Source organism: Sapajus apella, unplaced genomic scaffold, assembly GCF_009761245.1.
Source record: "Sapajus apella isolate SASKATOON/1434 unplaced genomic scaffold, GSC_monkey_1.0 scaffold43, whole genome shotgun sequence".
NCBI classification, from domain to species: domain Eukaryota; kingdom Metazoa; phylum Chordata; class Mammalia; order Primates; family Cebidae; genus Sapajus; species Sapajus apella.
This window is the reverse complement of record NW_022436983.1, coordinates 3892754-3907208: the sequence shown is the minus strand read 5'-3', so window position 1 is coordinate 3907208 and position 14455 is coordinate 3892754. Positions and strand designations below refer to the sequence as shown.

The following is a 14455-nucleotide window of genomic DNA, read 5'->3' as shown; positions in this document are numbered from 1 at the left end:
GCCGGGCACAAGCACCAAGGGACAATGGGGCGGGGGTGCCCTCACCTCAGGTCCAGCCCCTCCTGCTTCCACAGGACGTCCATGAGCTGGATCATCTGCAGGGTCAGCATGTCCTGCCGGAGGTCTGTGCCACCGGCCAGCGGGAGAAGAGGCGGCATGAGTTTTTGGTAGGTTCTCTGCTTCCAGCCACACCCACACCCCTAAGTCCCAGGACTCCGTCCTCTCCACTCCCCCTCTGTGATCACCCAGGACACCCCGGGCAGTACAGGTGGGTGTGGGGAGGCCAGGCCTCACCGTCCCCATTCTTAAAGATGATGCCCACGCTGCCGCTGCTGCCGGCCTCCTCGTTGCTATACATGATCCACAGCGGCTTCATCTTGGAGTCCATGAAGGTGCACTGCTCCACACTGTGGGCCAGAGAGCGGGCGGTCACTGGGGCTTCTCTGCCGGCCTCCTGGGGGTGGGAGGAGCCCTAATGGGGGGGCTTGGGCTTACCAGACTTCAGCCAGCAGGGTGCTGGGGTCGAGAGGGGACTGCAGGTGGGAGAGGGCCTCCAGGTAGGCCTCCTGCCGCATGCACAGGTGCATCAGCTCCTTGGTCTGGGGCTTGGGGGTCTTCTGAGAGCTCAACTTGACAAAATCATTCAGGGCCTTCAGCTTGCTCAGCGCTTCCCCCTGGCGGGGAGATGGGAGGGCGGCAGTGGGCAGGTCCCAGACTCCACCTGGCCCTGGGGATTCTCAGAGGCTCAGGGCCGCCCCTGCCCACCCCCAGGACCCCCGAGCCTCACCTGCTTCATCAGCACCTTCATGTGGTGGGTGCTGCCCCTGCAGTAGGCCTCCAGGATGAGGCCAAAGCGCAGGGCCACCGAGGGCACGTGCATCTCGGAGCTGGAGGGGATGGGAGGGCTGAGCCTTGCCAGGGAGGGCCACGCAGCCCCTCCTGCCCAGCATGACCCAGCCTGGCCAGGACAAACAGGCCTGCTGGAAACATCCCCCACGGCCCTCCAGGGAGACTCAGGGGCTGGGATTCCCAAAGAAATGGCTGGGGTGGGTCCCCGCGACCCACCGGAGGTGCCAGAAAAGGAAGTGGCCGATCTTGCGGTTGGCCAGGGCCCGGTCCAGCAGGAATTTGGTCAGCTCACAGTCCAGGTAGGACTCGTACTTGAGCACCTGCACCAGCTGCAGCAGGTACTGGAACAGCTCGTCGTCCCTGCAGGGAAGGAGGGCGCTGGGGCCTGGAGCTCTCTGACTTGGGACGGGGGCAGCAGCCAGAGGGACGACAGGCAGGAGGGAGCAGGCCCACAGGGAGTTTCAGGCCCACCCACACCCACGTCCTGGCAGCCAGGACACACAGCTGCCCTCTGGAGCAGTGGGGAGCACCTAGCTGGGACTCACGTCAGTTTCCGCAGGGACTTGATGGCGAAGGAGCCCACGTGGCAATCAGGGAAGCTGAAGTCCAGCAGCTCTAGGGCGCCCAGGACGGGCAGTTCTGGCCAGGAACAGAGCAGGTACAGCATCTGGGGAGAGCCAAAGTCAGGGCTGGGGTCCTTGGGGTCAGGGTGGTGGGCAGCCAAAGTCAGGGTGGTGGATGGCCAGGGGTCAGGGTGGTGGGTGGCCAGGGTCGGGGTGGTGGGCAACCAGGGTCAGGGTGGTGGACGGCCAGGGTCAGAGTGGGGACTGGCCGGGGTCAGGGTGGTGGGCGGCCGGGGTCAGGGTGAGGGTGGGCCGGCGTCAGGCTGGTGGGCGGGCCGGGGTCAGGCTGGTGGGCGGGCCGGGGTCAGGCTGGTGGGCGGTCTGGGTCAGGGTGGGGGTTGGTCGGGGTCAGGGTGGTGGGTGGCCAGAGACTGTGGTCTGCCCCCAGCTCCACCCCCAGGTGCCCTTCCCCACCCACCTGGGCCACATCTTCATGCTTGTTCCACTTGGTGACCAGCAGCAGCCGGGCTAGCGCCTCCGGGAAGTGCTCCTGGACTTCATGCCGCAGCTTCCACAGCAGGTCCTTCTCGTGCTCATACAGCTCCCCACACCCCCGCCGCTCCAGGATTTCCCGCAGCTGCAGCTGCTGAGGGGTGTGCGCAGGGGTGAGGGCTCCGGCTCTGCTGACTCCATGCTCCCACCCCACACCCCCACCCCACTCACCTCCTCCTCCGTGACACGAACGCACTCGCTGTGCCGCCCCAGCTCCAAGATCTGCAACAAACAACTACCCTTAGCAATCTCGGGGTCTGGACCAGCCCAGGCAGGATTCCCAGGCAGGGCGTCTCCACCCCGATCATCCTCGAGGGGGCGCTGTCCCAGGCATGGAGGGACAGCCACAGCAGCTCTGGCCTCCATCCACCAGATGCCAAGAGCATCCCTCCCTCCTAGCAGCTGTGACAACCGAAAATGTCATTAGACACTGTGCATCGTCCCCACAGGTAAAATGGCCCCTGGAACGGCCCAAATTATGCCTGAAAAGCTGAAAAGCTCCAGGAGCAGGGCGAGGAGGGCTCTGCGTCAGCCCCTCAGCCTCACATGGTGGGGCCCCACTGACCTTCTCCAGGGGCGGGTAGTACACGGGGTACGGGGCCACCTCAGGCAGGCAGATGAGCAGGGCGGCGGCACTGTCTGTGTTGGGGTTACTGCGCACTGTGCCAGTGGGGTTCAGCAGCTCCCCCTTCTCGTCTGAACACAGGGGCAGATGAAGTTGTAGAGGGGAGACAGCGTCTCTGGGACCCTCACACTCCCAAAAGCCTCTCCCTCCCGGGCCTGGGCGGACCTGGGACAGAGGGCCACATGTGGAGGCAGCGTTCCCCAGTCTTAAGCTGGTCCTTGTAGTCAAATAGCATGAGGTTGGCCCAGGCAATGGGGCAGTCCTGCAGGAGGACAGGGCAGATGAGGACAGCCACTCAGGGGCCTCCAGACCCAGCTTCCCTGCCCTCCCCCAGGGACCCCACTGAGAAGACCCACAGCCCAGCTAAGGTCTCCCAACCAGACCCCTGGCAGACCCTACTTGGGGAAGGAGAGGAGCTGCTTCTTCCTCTTTCCACTGGGGGCTCCACCTGCTGCTCCCTCCTGTTCTCACCCTCACCCCTACTCCTGGCTTCTTGAGAAATCCCCAAATAGGCCCAGCTCAGCTTGGAGTGAGTCAGCTCTGAGGGGAGTCACATCCTGGGACCGTGACTCAGCGCCCAGCCACGGAGCCCTCCCAGCCAGCCGCTGACTCAGACTTTTCTGCTTCAGGTATGACACTGTGTTTGTCCTTTCATCCCAGGGCACTACCTGCAGGTTCCCTTCCCCCAGGACCACAGCCCAGGCCAGATATTCCGAGGCAGCATGCCCAGGAGCCCAGGAGCCCAGGCGGGTCCCTGGAGCAAGGCTGGTGGCCAGACTGGGGTGGGTGAAGAGGCCGGGGCCCACCAGCAATCCCAGGACCCTCATCCCCTGGCTGAGTGCTTGCCGGGAGGACGGCGGCGAGTGCCCAGCGAGGGGCTGCCTGGCTCTCCAGGGCTTGCACCCCTCCAGGCCGGCCCTGGGACCCACCGCCTTCTTGGACTTCTTCTTGGTGGAGCGAGCCTTCTTGGCTTTCTCAATCACGGCATATAGCGCAAAGCAGAGACGGGCCATGCGGGGCAGGTCGCTGATGCTGATGTCAAACTCCAGCCGCTGCTTCCACACGGGCTCCGAGCACACGCTCACCTCCGAGCTGGACACCGTCTTGCACAGCATCTCATTACCGTGGAAAAGCCCGGCCTGCACCACCAGCTGTGGAAGGTGCCAGGACGAGGGGTGAGGAGGCAGAGGCGCAGCCCCCTCCTCTCCCCTTAAGGAGGTATGACTCTCCCTTAAATGTCCTCAGGTGGGTCTGAACTCTATGTCCCATGCGGAGGAGGTGGCACAGCACGGGGAAGGCCTGAGTGGCATGAGTGGCCCTGAGGTGAGAGACGGTACCACGGGCTGTGCATGGGCACCCGTCCCAGCTCCCCCAACTCTGGGGACCTCAGGGCATGTCCATTCCCCACTCTGGGCCTCAGTTTCCCCATCAGGGATCAGGAACTCCAGGGACCCTTGCTCTAACATGCTAGGGCTCCCTGTACTTCTCAGATTCCCATGAGCCCATGTGGGTGGGGACGGACTTTTCCTGCCACCTGATGTCCGGCCCCCTCCAGTCCCACCTGATGCCACCCTGGAAGCCCCTCTGATCCAATTCCTCTCATTCCTGCCAGGAGAACCCAGACCTGCCCTGCTTATACAACTTCCCCAGCGAAACATGCTCCAGGCAGGAGAGCCAGCCCCTGAGGACTCAGGTATCATGTCCCGCCCATAGGAAGATGACACCCACGCCTGCAGGCTGTTGTGAGGGAGTGTATGGAAGTGTGAAGCAGCGAGGTGGGCTCAGCCCCCAGGGTTGAGACAGTGCAACCCTCACAGGCTGCAGATACCGCCCTGGTGCCTCCTGGGAGCGCGGAGGCCCCCAGCCCAGCTGGACCCAGCCCCTCTGCCATGCCCGGCCCCTCCCCCAGCTCTGCGGTCTCGATCCCTAGGCTGAACCTGGCCCCACAACCTCCACCGAAGCCAAATACCCAGAACACTGCTCGGCCCCGAGTTAAGTTTCTACGAATCGCATCGGCCTCCAGGGCCGCTCGCCCGCCCCCTCCCCACTTCCTGTTTTCAAGCAGCGCACGGAACCCCAGGCAGGGCTGCTGGGTAATGTGGTCAGGTGGCTTTCATGTGATGCCCCCCTTCCTCTGCTGCCCCTCCAGGATGCAGCCACCTTGTTTGTGCAAAAACACAGTGGCTCCCCCACCTATCCCAGGAGCCCCACCTTCATCCGCTCGTCGGCGTTCACTTTGCTGCCCTGGATGAGCTCGATGCAGAACGGCTGGTCCAGGGACCACAGGGACACAGAGGAGGGCTGGGGGCCAGGAAGCAGGGCTGTTAATTCAGCTCAAAGCACGGCTTGTCTCCCTGGCCCATGGCGAGGCCCGTGACCACCCAGGGGCGGGGTGAGAGGGTCACAGGTTTGCGGCCAGTCTTGGGGCCCTATCCACAATGCTATCCTTTACCAGAAAGCCTGCCATGCACGTTCCCCAGGGGGCCCTGACACCCCTGAGTTCTGCAGAGGAGAAGGGCAGCAGTGAGCCAGGATGCAGGCTGCCCCCCAACCCCTGCAGCCCCAGAGGCCCCCAGCCCAGGACACCAGTCAGCTGTGCTGGCTTCCCCAGCCCAAAGCTCCAACTCTCCATACTAAGTACCCCTGGACCCATGGCCAGTGAGGCGCCTGGAGTCGGACGCCAGGCGGGAAGAAGGGGTGGCTGGGTGGGGAGGCAGGAGGCACCATCTCACCTTCTTCGCAGGAATGGGAGGTGGCTTGGCGCGAGGCTTCTGGACCTGGGGGGCGGGGTTGCTCTGCTCATCGCGCATGGCGAGGATGGAGGAGAAGTGAACCATGGTCAGGTGAGGGGTCAGCCCACTGTGCAGGCAGCTGCAGATGTACTGAGATGGGATGCAGGGTGAGCTGCTGGTGGGGCAGTCCAACCACTCCCTGGACCCCAGGGTTCCCAGGACCCCCAAGGTGCCCCCTGCCTGTCCCAGGCCTTTCGGGAGGGGAGGCTTCCTGCTGGTGTTTCCTGCCCTGCCTCCACCTCCTGAACATAGAGCCCCTCCTTGTGCTCTCAGAGAGGGTAGCCCTACAAGGGGATGCTCTGGCAGTGACCCAGAGGCCTGGCTCAGCAGGCTCCAGATGCACCCAAAGGTCAGCTCCCCGTCTCCCACCCAGGCCCCATCCGGAGCAGCGGGAGCCCAGGGCACAGACGGCCTCACTGGCCTCACCTGGAACTGGCAGAGCGGGTAGCTGCCGTACAGGTACTCATGCCTGCCGTTCACCTGCAGCGTGTAGTCTTCTGGCTGCTCCACCAGCGGCTGCCGGAACACCGTGGCCTTCTTCCGCAGGGCACAGGCCATCAGCGCCAGCGGCACGTCCTTGGTGGACACCTGGAAGGTGAAGCTCTCCTGCAGGGAGGAGGGAGGTCAGTCCTCTGCCCTTGAGGCCCCACGGGTTCTGGGGCGCAGGGTCAGGATGCCTATTTGCCCCCAAGGACAGGGTCTGGGGAGTTCATGGACGAAAGCCTACGGCTGACACCAGGAAATATTTGTTCAACGAATGAACAGACCAACGCCCAACGCCCCACACCACTTGGTCATCATGCCACATTGAGCTTGCCTCGGGGGACGTTCAGCTGAGACCCACACATGCACAGACACCTGACAAACACCATCTGATGCCACTGGGGGGGCTTGTGGATGACTGAGGAGTTTCTCGGAGGAAGCGCTCCCCATGGACAGAGCAGCCCAGATGCCGCAGGCCACACACGGGCTCACCTCGCTGCCCTCAAACTTGACATTGACCAGGAGCGCCCGGTTGGGGAGCCGCAGGGTGCCGGGCCCCCAGGTTCGAGCCGAGGGCTCCAGCTGCAGCGGGAAGCTGTACTGCAGCCAGGCCTCCCAGCCCAGCTGCTGCCGGCACGCAGCCGCCTCCTCGCAGAACTGGCACATCTTGGTGCGAAAGTCGTTCACTTCTGGGTCGCACAAGGAGTCAAACTCATGGAGGCCTGCGAGGCGGAGGGTGCTGGGTCAGCAGACAGACAGGGCAGGCCAGCCCAGCCATGCAGCTCACCCAGCAGGGCTACCTTTGCCGATGAGGAGGCTGATCTGCGAGTTGATGAGCTTCTTCACGCGGTCGCCCTCGCGGGCCACCAGGCGCAGGACGGGCAGGAAGGGCTGCACATCGCACAGCCGCCGCTGCTCGTCCTCCAGCTCCTGCTGCTCCGCCGTCTGGTTGATGCAGGTGAACACGTAGGCCTCGGGGCCGTTGAGCATGTGGAAGAGCGGCTCGTACTGGGCGCGGTGCCATAGCAGCTGGGGGAACAGTCACCAGTCAGCCCCTCCACCCAAGGCAGCCCCTGGGAGGTGGGAGGCGGAGGGCAGGTGGAGGGCTGGCCTCCAGCCTGGGGGGTCCGAACCTCCCAGAGGGCAGAGGCAGATCCCATGATCTGCACTCTCTGCAGCTCCCTGGGCACTGACCATGGGTGGACAGGCTTCTCCGCAGCTGCCCTTCTGTGGGGGAACCTGGGAGGTGCTGAGATCTGGAGCTGGCTCCATGTCCTACAGGCTCCCCTCCAGAGCACAGGACCACCCTAGGTCACTCCAGAGACGCGCGGCCATGACAGCTAACTGTCCTGGGGTTCTTTAACTACTTATTTTATTTTTTAGATGGAGTCCCACTCTGTCGCCTAGGCTGGAGTGCAGTGGTGCAATCTCAGCTCACTGCAACCTCCACCTCCCAGGTTCAAGTGATTCATTCTCTTGCCTCAGCCTCCTGAGTAGCTGGGATTACAGGCGTGCACCACTATGCCCACTTATGTTTTTAAATTTTCATTTATTTATTTGGTGCCGTGACTCGGATCCAGCTAATTTTTTTTTTTTCCAAGTAGAGCTGCAGTTTCGCCATGTTGGCCAGGATGATCTTGAATTCCTGACCTCAGGTGATGTGCCTGCCTTGGCCTCCCAAAATGCTGGGATTATAGGCATAAGCCCAGCACACCCTGGTTTTTTTTTTTCTTTTTTGAGGCAGAGTTTGGCTCTTGTTGCCCAGGCTGGAGTGCAATGGCACCATCTCGGCTCACTGCAACGTCCACCTCCCGGGTTCAAGTGATTCTCCTGCCTAAGCCTCCCAGTGAGTAGCTGGGATTACAGGAATGTGCCACCGTGCCTGGCTAATTTTGTATTTTTAGTAGAGACAGGCTTTCTCTGTCTTTAAAAAAAAAAAAAAAGAGAGAGAGAGGGAGAGGGTTTCTCCATGTTGGTCAGGCGGGTCTCAAACTCCCAACCTCAGGTGATCTGCCCACCTCGGCCTCCCAAAGTGCTGGGATTACAGGCGTGAGCCACTGTGCCCAGCAACCCTGATTTTTATTTATTTATTTATTTATTTTTGAGACAGAGTTTTGCTCTTGTTACCCACACTGGAGTGCAATGGCGCAATCTCGGCTCACTGCAACCTCCGCCTCCTGGGTTCAAGCAATTCTCCTGCCTCAGCCTCCCCAGCAGCTGGGATTTCAGACACGCGCCACCATGCCCAGCTAATTTTTTGTATTTTTAGTAGAGACGGGGTTTCACCATGTTGACCAGGATGGTCTCGATCTGTTGACCTCGTGATCCACCCGCCTCGGCCTCCCAAAGTGCTGGGATTACAGGCTTGAGCCACCGCGCCCGGCCCAACCCTGATTTTTAAATGTTGACAACAAACTCAGAAATATTTAACACAGCAAGGGGGCCCAAACAGAACTCTCCATGGAGTGTGTGCCCTGGGGTGATGGGCCTCTAGACCTCCCATAGCAACAAGCAGTTGAAAGGTGCTCACCACTGAGTCACAGAGAAGACAGGGAAGGAGGAAAGGTCCCAGTGTTGCAAGGGGAGAACTCCAAGATACAGAGCAGCAGGTGTGAGTCAAGCCCATTTCCATTAAAGAGAAAAAAAAAAAAACCCGGCTGGGCACGGTGACTCACGCCTGTAATCCCAGCACTTTGGGAGGCAGAGTCGGGGGAGATCACCTGACATCAGGAGTTTGAGACCAGCTTGGCCAACATGGTGAAACCATGTTTCTACTAAAAACACAAAAAATTAGCTGGGCGTGGTGGTGCTACGTGGAGTGGCAAAATCCCAGCTACTCGGGAGGCTGAGGCAGGAGGATCTATTGATCCCAGAAGGTGAAGGCTGCAGTGAGCCGAGACGGCACCATTCCACGCCAGCTTGGGCAACAAAAGCAAAACTCGGCCTCAAAAAAAAAAAAAAAAAAAAAAACCACGCCCTAATAAACATTTCAATCAGCATGGACCAGGGGTTGGCAAACCACCCTTTTCCTGGCCAAATCCACCTGCCACCTGGTTATCCTCACAAAGCCAGGCCCTTCATTTTCATGTCACCCAGGGCTGCTCCCAACCAATGGCAGAAGAACTGAATTACTGAGATAGATAACAGAGCCAGCTAGCAAAGGCTAAAATATGTACTCTGTGACCCCTAAGATAAATACAACTATGAAGAATTGAAACCAAACTGAGATGTGTGTGTTATGCCTCTGCACTGTTTGAATTTTAATAACCCACATGCACAGCTCTGTAAATGGAAAAATAAGACTGATCTAGATGATATCTAGGTCAGGTGTGGTAGCTCACTCCTGTAATCCCAGTACTTTGAGAGGGAGAGGTGGGAGGATCACTTGAGCACTGGAGCTCAAGACCAGCCTGGGCAACATAATAAGACTCCATCTCTACAAAAAAATAAAAAATCAGCTGGGTATGGTGGCGTGTACCTGTAGTCCCAGGTACTCAGGGGGCTGAGGTGGGAGAATCTTTTGCGCACAGGAGGTGGAGGCTGCCGTGAGCTGTGATCGTGCCGTTGCACTACAGCCTGGATGACAGAGCAAGACCCTGTCTCAAAAAAAAAAAAAAAAGTATAAAAATAAAAAACTAAAATGATATCTATAGCTTGGGCAACATGGCAAGGTCCTACTGCTATAAAAAATTTTAAAATAAAATTAGCCAGGCGTGGTGGGGCATGCCTGTAGTCCCAGCTACTCAGCAGGCTAAGATGGGATGATCACTTGAGCCCAGGAGGTCGAGGCTGCAGGGAGCTAGGTTTATGCCGCTGCATTCTGGCCCGGACAACAAAGTGAGACCCTTCTCAAGCAAAATAAAATAGAATAAAATAGAATAAAATAAAATGGTATCTATATATATAAAGTTAATAACATGAATGAGATGTTGTATCATTAACTCAGAAAGAAAAAAGATATGAAAGGTCATAACCAAAATTATCACAAAATTGAAACTAGACAGAGGAGAAACAGGCTAGCCAAAGTATTCACTGCAGCTGCCTCACACAGCTGGATCAAAGGTCATTTTTTCCCTTTTTCTACTTTTTCTTTTCCTCAATTTTATTTATTTATTTATTTATTTACAGACGGGGTTTTACTCTGTCACCCAGGCTGGAGTGCAGTGACAGATCATGGCTCACCGCAGCCTCAAACTCCCAGGCTCAAGTGATCCTCCTGCCTCAGCCTCCAAGTAGCTAGGACTACAGGCACATACACGCCGCCACACCAGCTGATTTTTTTTTTTTTGAGACAGAGTTTCACTCTTGTTGCCCAGGCTGGAGTGCAATGGCATGATCTCTGTTCACTTCAACTTCCACCTCCTGGGTTCAAGCAATTCTCCTGCCTCAGCCTCCCAAGTAGCTGGGATTACAGGCATCCACCACCACACCTGGCTAATTTTTGTATTTTTAGTAGAGACAGGGATTCACCATGTTGGCCAGGCTAGTCTTAAACTCCTGACCTCAGGTGATTCACCCACCTCGGCCTCCCAAAGTACTAAGATTAGAGGCATGAGCCACCAAGCCCGACCCCAGCTAAGTTTTAAATTTTTTATTTTCTGCAGAGACAGGGTTTTTTTTTTGTTTTTTTTTTTTTTTGGGGGGGACGGAGTTTCGCTCTTGTTACCCAGGCTGGAGTGCAATGGCGCGATCTCGGCTCACCGCAACCTCCGCCTCCTGGGTTCAGGCAATTCTCCCGTCTCAGCCTCCTGAGTAGCTGGGATTACAGGCACGCGCTACCATGCCCAGCTAATTTTTTGTATTTTTTTAGTAGAGACGGGGTTTCACCGTGTTGACCAGGATGGTCTCGATCTCTTGACCTCGTGATCCACCCGCCTCGGCCTCCCAAAGTGCTGGGATTACAGGCTTGAGCCACCGCGCCCGGCCCGAGACAGGGTTTTGTTATGTGGCCCAGGCTGGTCTTAAACTCCCGGGATCAAGCAATTCTCCTGCCTCAGCCTCCCAAGGTGCTGGGATTATAAGCATGAGCCACCATACCCAGCCTTTTCCTAAATTGCAATGTGTCCATATTCCTTTTCCAGTGGAAGGAAAAAGAACTTAATTTTTAAAGACATCTCCCAGGAAAAGAAGACAAAACTCTCACAAATGATCCATTACTTCTCTGTTTTTTTGTTCTGTTTTCCCCTGCTCCCGATTATAGCTTTTAAAATTCTGGGATACGGGCCGGGGTACGGTGGCTCACAGCTATAATCCCAGCACTTTGGGAGGCTGAGGTGGGCAGATCACTCGAGGTCAAGAGTTCGAGACCAGCCTGCCCAATATGGTGAAATCCCAACTCTGTTAAAAATATAAAAATTAGCCAGGCATGGTGGCGGGCACCTATAGTCCTAGCTGCCTGGGAGGCTGAGGCAGGAGAATTGCTTGAACCTGGGAGGCAGAGGTTCCAGTGAGCTGAGATCGCACCACCACACTCCAGTCTGGGCAACAGAGTGAAACCCTGTCTCAAAAAATAAAAATAAAGTAAAATAAAATTCTGGGATAAGGTCCTGCCCTCCCACAGCCTAAGGTAAGATCCCTCAAGTCCCACACTTAGCAAGGGGCACAAGCCCTCTGGAAGGTCACAAGACGATGTCCACCAAATACCATCCACATATTCAATCCTTTGACTCAGTAGTCCATCCTGAAGGTTATTCAACAAACCAAAATCTCTTTCCAAAGATGTTGTTTACTATGGCAACAGCTTTAAAGACAAAAGACCTGTAAAACACTTAGGCAGCCATGGATGGAGTGTGGTTTCAAAAACGATGGCACAGTCTAGCCTGAGCAACATGGTGGAACCCTGTCTCCACAAAAAATACAAAAAAAATTAAAAACTAGCTGGGCGTGATGGTGCGTGCCTATAGTCTCAGCTACTCAGGAGGCTGAGGTGGGAGGATCACCTGAGGCTGGGCTGAGGCTGCAGTGAGCTGTGATTGCACTACTGGGCTCCAGCTTGGGCAACAGAGTGAGACCTCATATCAAAAAAATGATGGCACGGTTATGAATAGGATGAAAGCCCACGTGGAAGGCAACCCCTAATCTCATCTAGTAATGAATACTCAAGACAACTGAGTAGAGGGAAACATACACCTTTTTTTTTGAGATGGAGTCCTGTTCTGTTGCTCAGGCTGGAGCGCAGTAACACAATCTTGGCTCACTCAAGCTCAGCCTCCCCCGTTTGAGCGATTATCCTGCCTCAGCCTCCTGAGTCGCTGGGACTACAGGCATGCACCACCACACCAGGCTAATTTTTGTATTTTTAGGAGAGACAGGGTTTCGCCACGTTGGCCAGGCTGGTCTTGATCTCTGGACCTCGTGACCCACCTGCCTCAGCCTCTCAAAGTGGTGGGATTACAGGCGTGAGCCACAGTGCCAGGCTCACATACACTGTTAAATGGGGAAAGCTGAACTCAGAGTAGGTGGACTCAACCGAAGTCTTTAAACAACTCATAGACATTATTTATCTTTTGGGCCGGGCGCAGTGGCTCATGCCTGTAATTCCAGCACTTTGGGAGGTCGAAGCAGATGGATCATTTGAGCCCAGGAGTTCAAGACTAGCTAGGCCAACATGGTGAAACCCAATCTCTACTAAAAATTCAAATATTAGCCAGGTGTAGTGGTACGTGCCTGTAGTCCCAGCTACTCGGGAGGCTAAGGCACAAGAATTGCTTGACCTGGGAGGCAGAGGTTGCAACTGAGCCGAAATTGTGCCACTGCAGTCCAGCCTGGGTGACAGAGCGAGGCTGGTGGCTCACACCTGTAATCCCAGCACTTTGGGAGGCTGAGGCGGGTGGATCACCTGAGGTCAAGAGTTTGAAACCAGCCTGGCCAATATGGTGAAATCCCATCTCTACTAAAGATACAAAAATTAGCTGGGCATGGTGGCCCATGCCTGTAATCCCGGCTACTCGGGAGGCTGAGGCAGGAGAATAACTTGAACCAGGAGGTGGAGGTTACAGTGAGCTGAGATTGTGCCACAGCACTCCAGCAAGAAGAGCGAAACTCCATCTCAAAACAAAACAAAAACGAACCATAATTTATCTTTTAAAATTCTCATCTGGGGATCCCAAATCTGAGAAGCAATGCATCTCTCCGTCTGTCTGCCCATCTGTCCATCTGTCCGCCTGTCCGTCCATCTGTCTGTCTCTCTCTTAGCACCGAGGTCTGAGGATCAGATGGAAGCCGTACCTGCTTGATGGTGCTGAGGTTGGCATTGCGGGACACCGGGAAGTTCAGGTAGACCCCTGTGGGCAGCAGGAAGTCAACCACGACGCTCTGATTCTCCTCCTTGGTCCAGAATTCCATGGGGCAGTCAACCCCAGGGGGCATCCTGTGTTGTTACTTCCTTGACGCCAGCGGTCCTAAAAATGAAGCAATGGCAAAACGAGTTACATCAGCTGGGCTGGGTGAGGCCTTTGGAAGGGATCCCCTGGAATACAGTGGGGTCCTGGATAGCAGGAAGCTCGGAACGGAGTTCCTGGCCTGCAGGCACAAAGAGCTCGCCTCCCTCAAGGCTCCTCCTGCCCAGGCTTGGGGCTCGTGGCTCCCACCGGCAAATCGTCTTCCCTCAGGAACACACACTTCCACAAAAGCCAGTCATGGCCACCAGCTGGCACGGAAGGGAGACAGCAGGATGGGCGGTCAGGTGCCCGATTCCTGAGAGAACAAAGGCTGTAGTTCTTTGAAATACTTTTTTTTTTTTTTTTTTTTTTGAGACAGTCTTGCTCTGTCGCCCAGGCTGGAGTGCAGTGGCGCCACCTCGGCTCACTGTAACCTCTGCCTCCTGGGTTCAAGCGATTTTCCTGCTTCAACCTCCCAAGTAGCTGGAATTACAGGTATGCGTTACCACATCTGGCTTAATTTCTGGATTTTCACCATGTTGGCCAGACTGGTCTTTTAACTCCTGACATCAAGTGATCCTCTGATCTCAGCCTCCGAAAGTGCTGGGATCACAGGCGTGAGCCACCATACCTGGCCCTGAAGTACATGTGAAACAGTCTTACTCTGCTGCCCCAGCTGGAGTACACTGGTGCCACCAGAGCTCACTGTAGCACAAATTCCTAGATTCGAGCGATGTTCCTGTCTCAGCCTCCCAAGTAGCTAGGCCTACGGGTGTACACCTCTATACCTAGCTAATTTTTAATTTTTTTGTAGAGACAGTCTCGCTATATTGTCCAGGCTGGTCTTGAACTCCTGGGTTCAAGGGATTGGCTCACTTCGGCCTCCCAAAGTGCTGGGATTACAGGCATGAGCCACCACACCCAGCCTCTTTGAATCCTTCTGACCAGAAACCAAAAGGCTGGTCATACAATAATCTGTTAAAATATTTCAATTGTACCAAACCCTCTGGTCATACCCACCCCCAGTAACACAATGTTGCAAAAACAAAGGTCCTCGCGTACCCCCTCTTCCAGGTCCCCTTCTCCCTTCCCCGCCTCTAGCCCTCTCCACTTCAGGATGGCGGCACCTGGAGTCTCGTTATCATTTCCATAGATGTTTTTTGTTTTGTTTTTTTGAGACAGAGTCTTGCTCTGTGGCCCAGGCTGGAGTGC

The 14455-nt window shown here is 56.4% G+C and overlaps 1 protein-coding gene across 3 annotated transcripts in view; it reads right to left on the bottom strand.

Annotated features, from left to right (window-relative positions):
* PIK3CD (phosphatidylinositol-4,5-bisphosphate 3-kinase catalytic subunit delta) overlaps positions 1 to 14455 on the bottom strand; it is a 72621-nt gene that overhangs the window by 4598 nt on the left and 53568 nt on the right. Inside the window, exons 3-19 of one of the 3 annotated variants that reach the window (XM_032300313.1) lie at positions 13092 to 13264; positions 6665 to 6893; positions 6357 to 6586; positions 5808 to 5987; positions 5322 to 5471; positions 4801 to 4890; positions 3519 to 3740; positions 2755 to 2851; positions 2530 to 2660; positions 2136 to 2186; positions 1891 to 2058; positions 1395 to 1516; positions 1066 to 1209; positions 788 to 887; positions 496 to 674; positions 295 to 407; positions 46 to 124 (exon numbers count right to left, since the gene is read on the bottom strand). In XM_032300313.1, coding sequence (XP_032156204.1) covers positions 46 to 124; positions 295 to 407; positions 496 to 674; positions 788 to 887; positions 1066 to 1209; positions 1395 to 1516; positions 1891 to 2058; positions 2136 to 2186; positions 2530 to 2660; positions 2755 to 2851; positions 3519 to 3740; positions 4801 to 4890; positions 5322 to 5471; positions 5808 to 5987; positions 6357 to 6586; positions 6665 to 6893; positions 13092 to 13232 — 2426 coding nt within the window. In that variant the 5' untranslated portion in view covers positions 13233 to 13264. The remainder of the gene's footprint in view (positions 1 to 45; positions 125 to 294; positions 408 to 495; positions 675 to 787; positions 888 to 1065; positions 1210 to 1394; positions 1517 to 1890; positions 2059 to 2135; positions 2187 to 2529; positions 2661 to 2754; positions 2852 to 3518; positions 3741 to 4800; positions 4891 to 5321; positions 5472 to 5807; positions 5988 to 6356; positions 6587 to 6664; positions 6894 to 13091; positions 13265 to 14455) is intronic. The other 2 variants (XM_032300315.1, XM_032300316.1) reach the window with 2 other exon arrangements.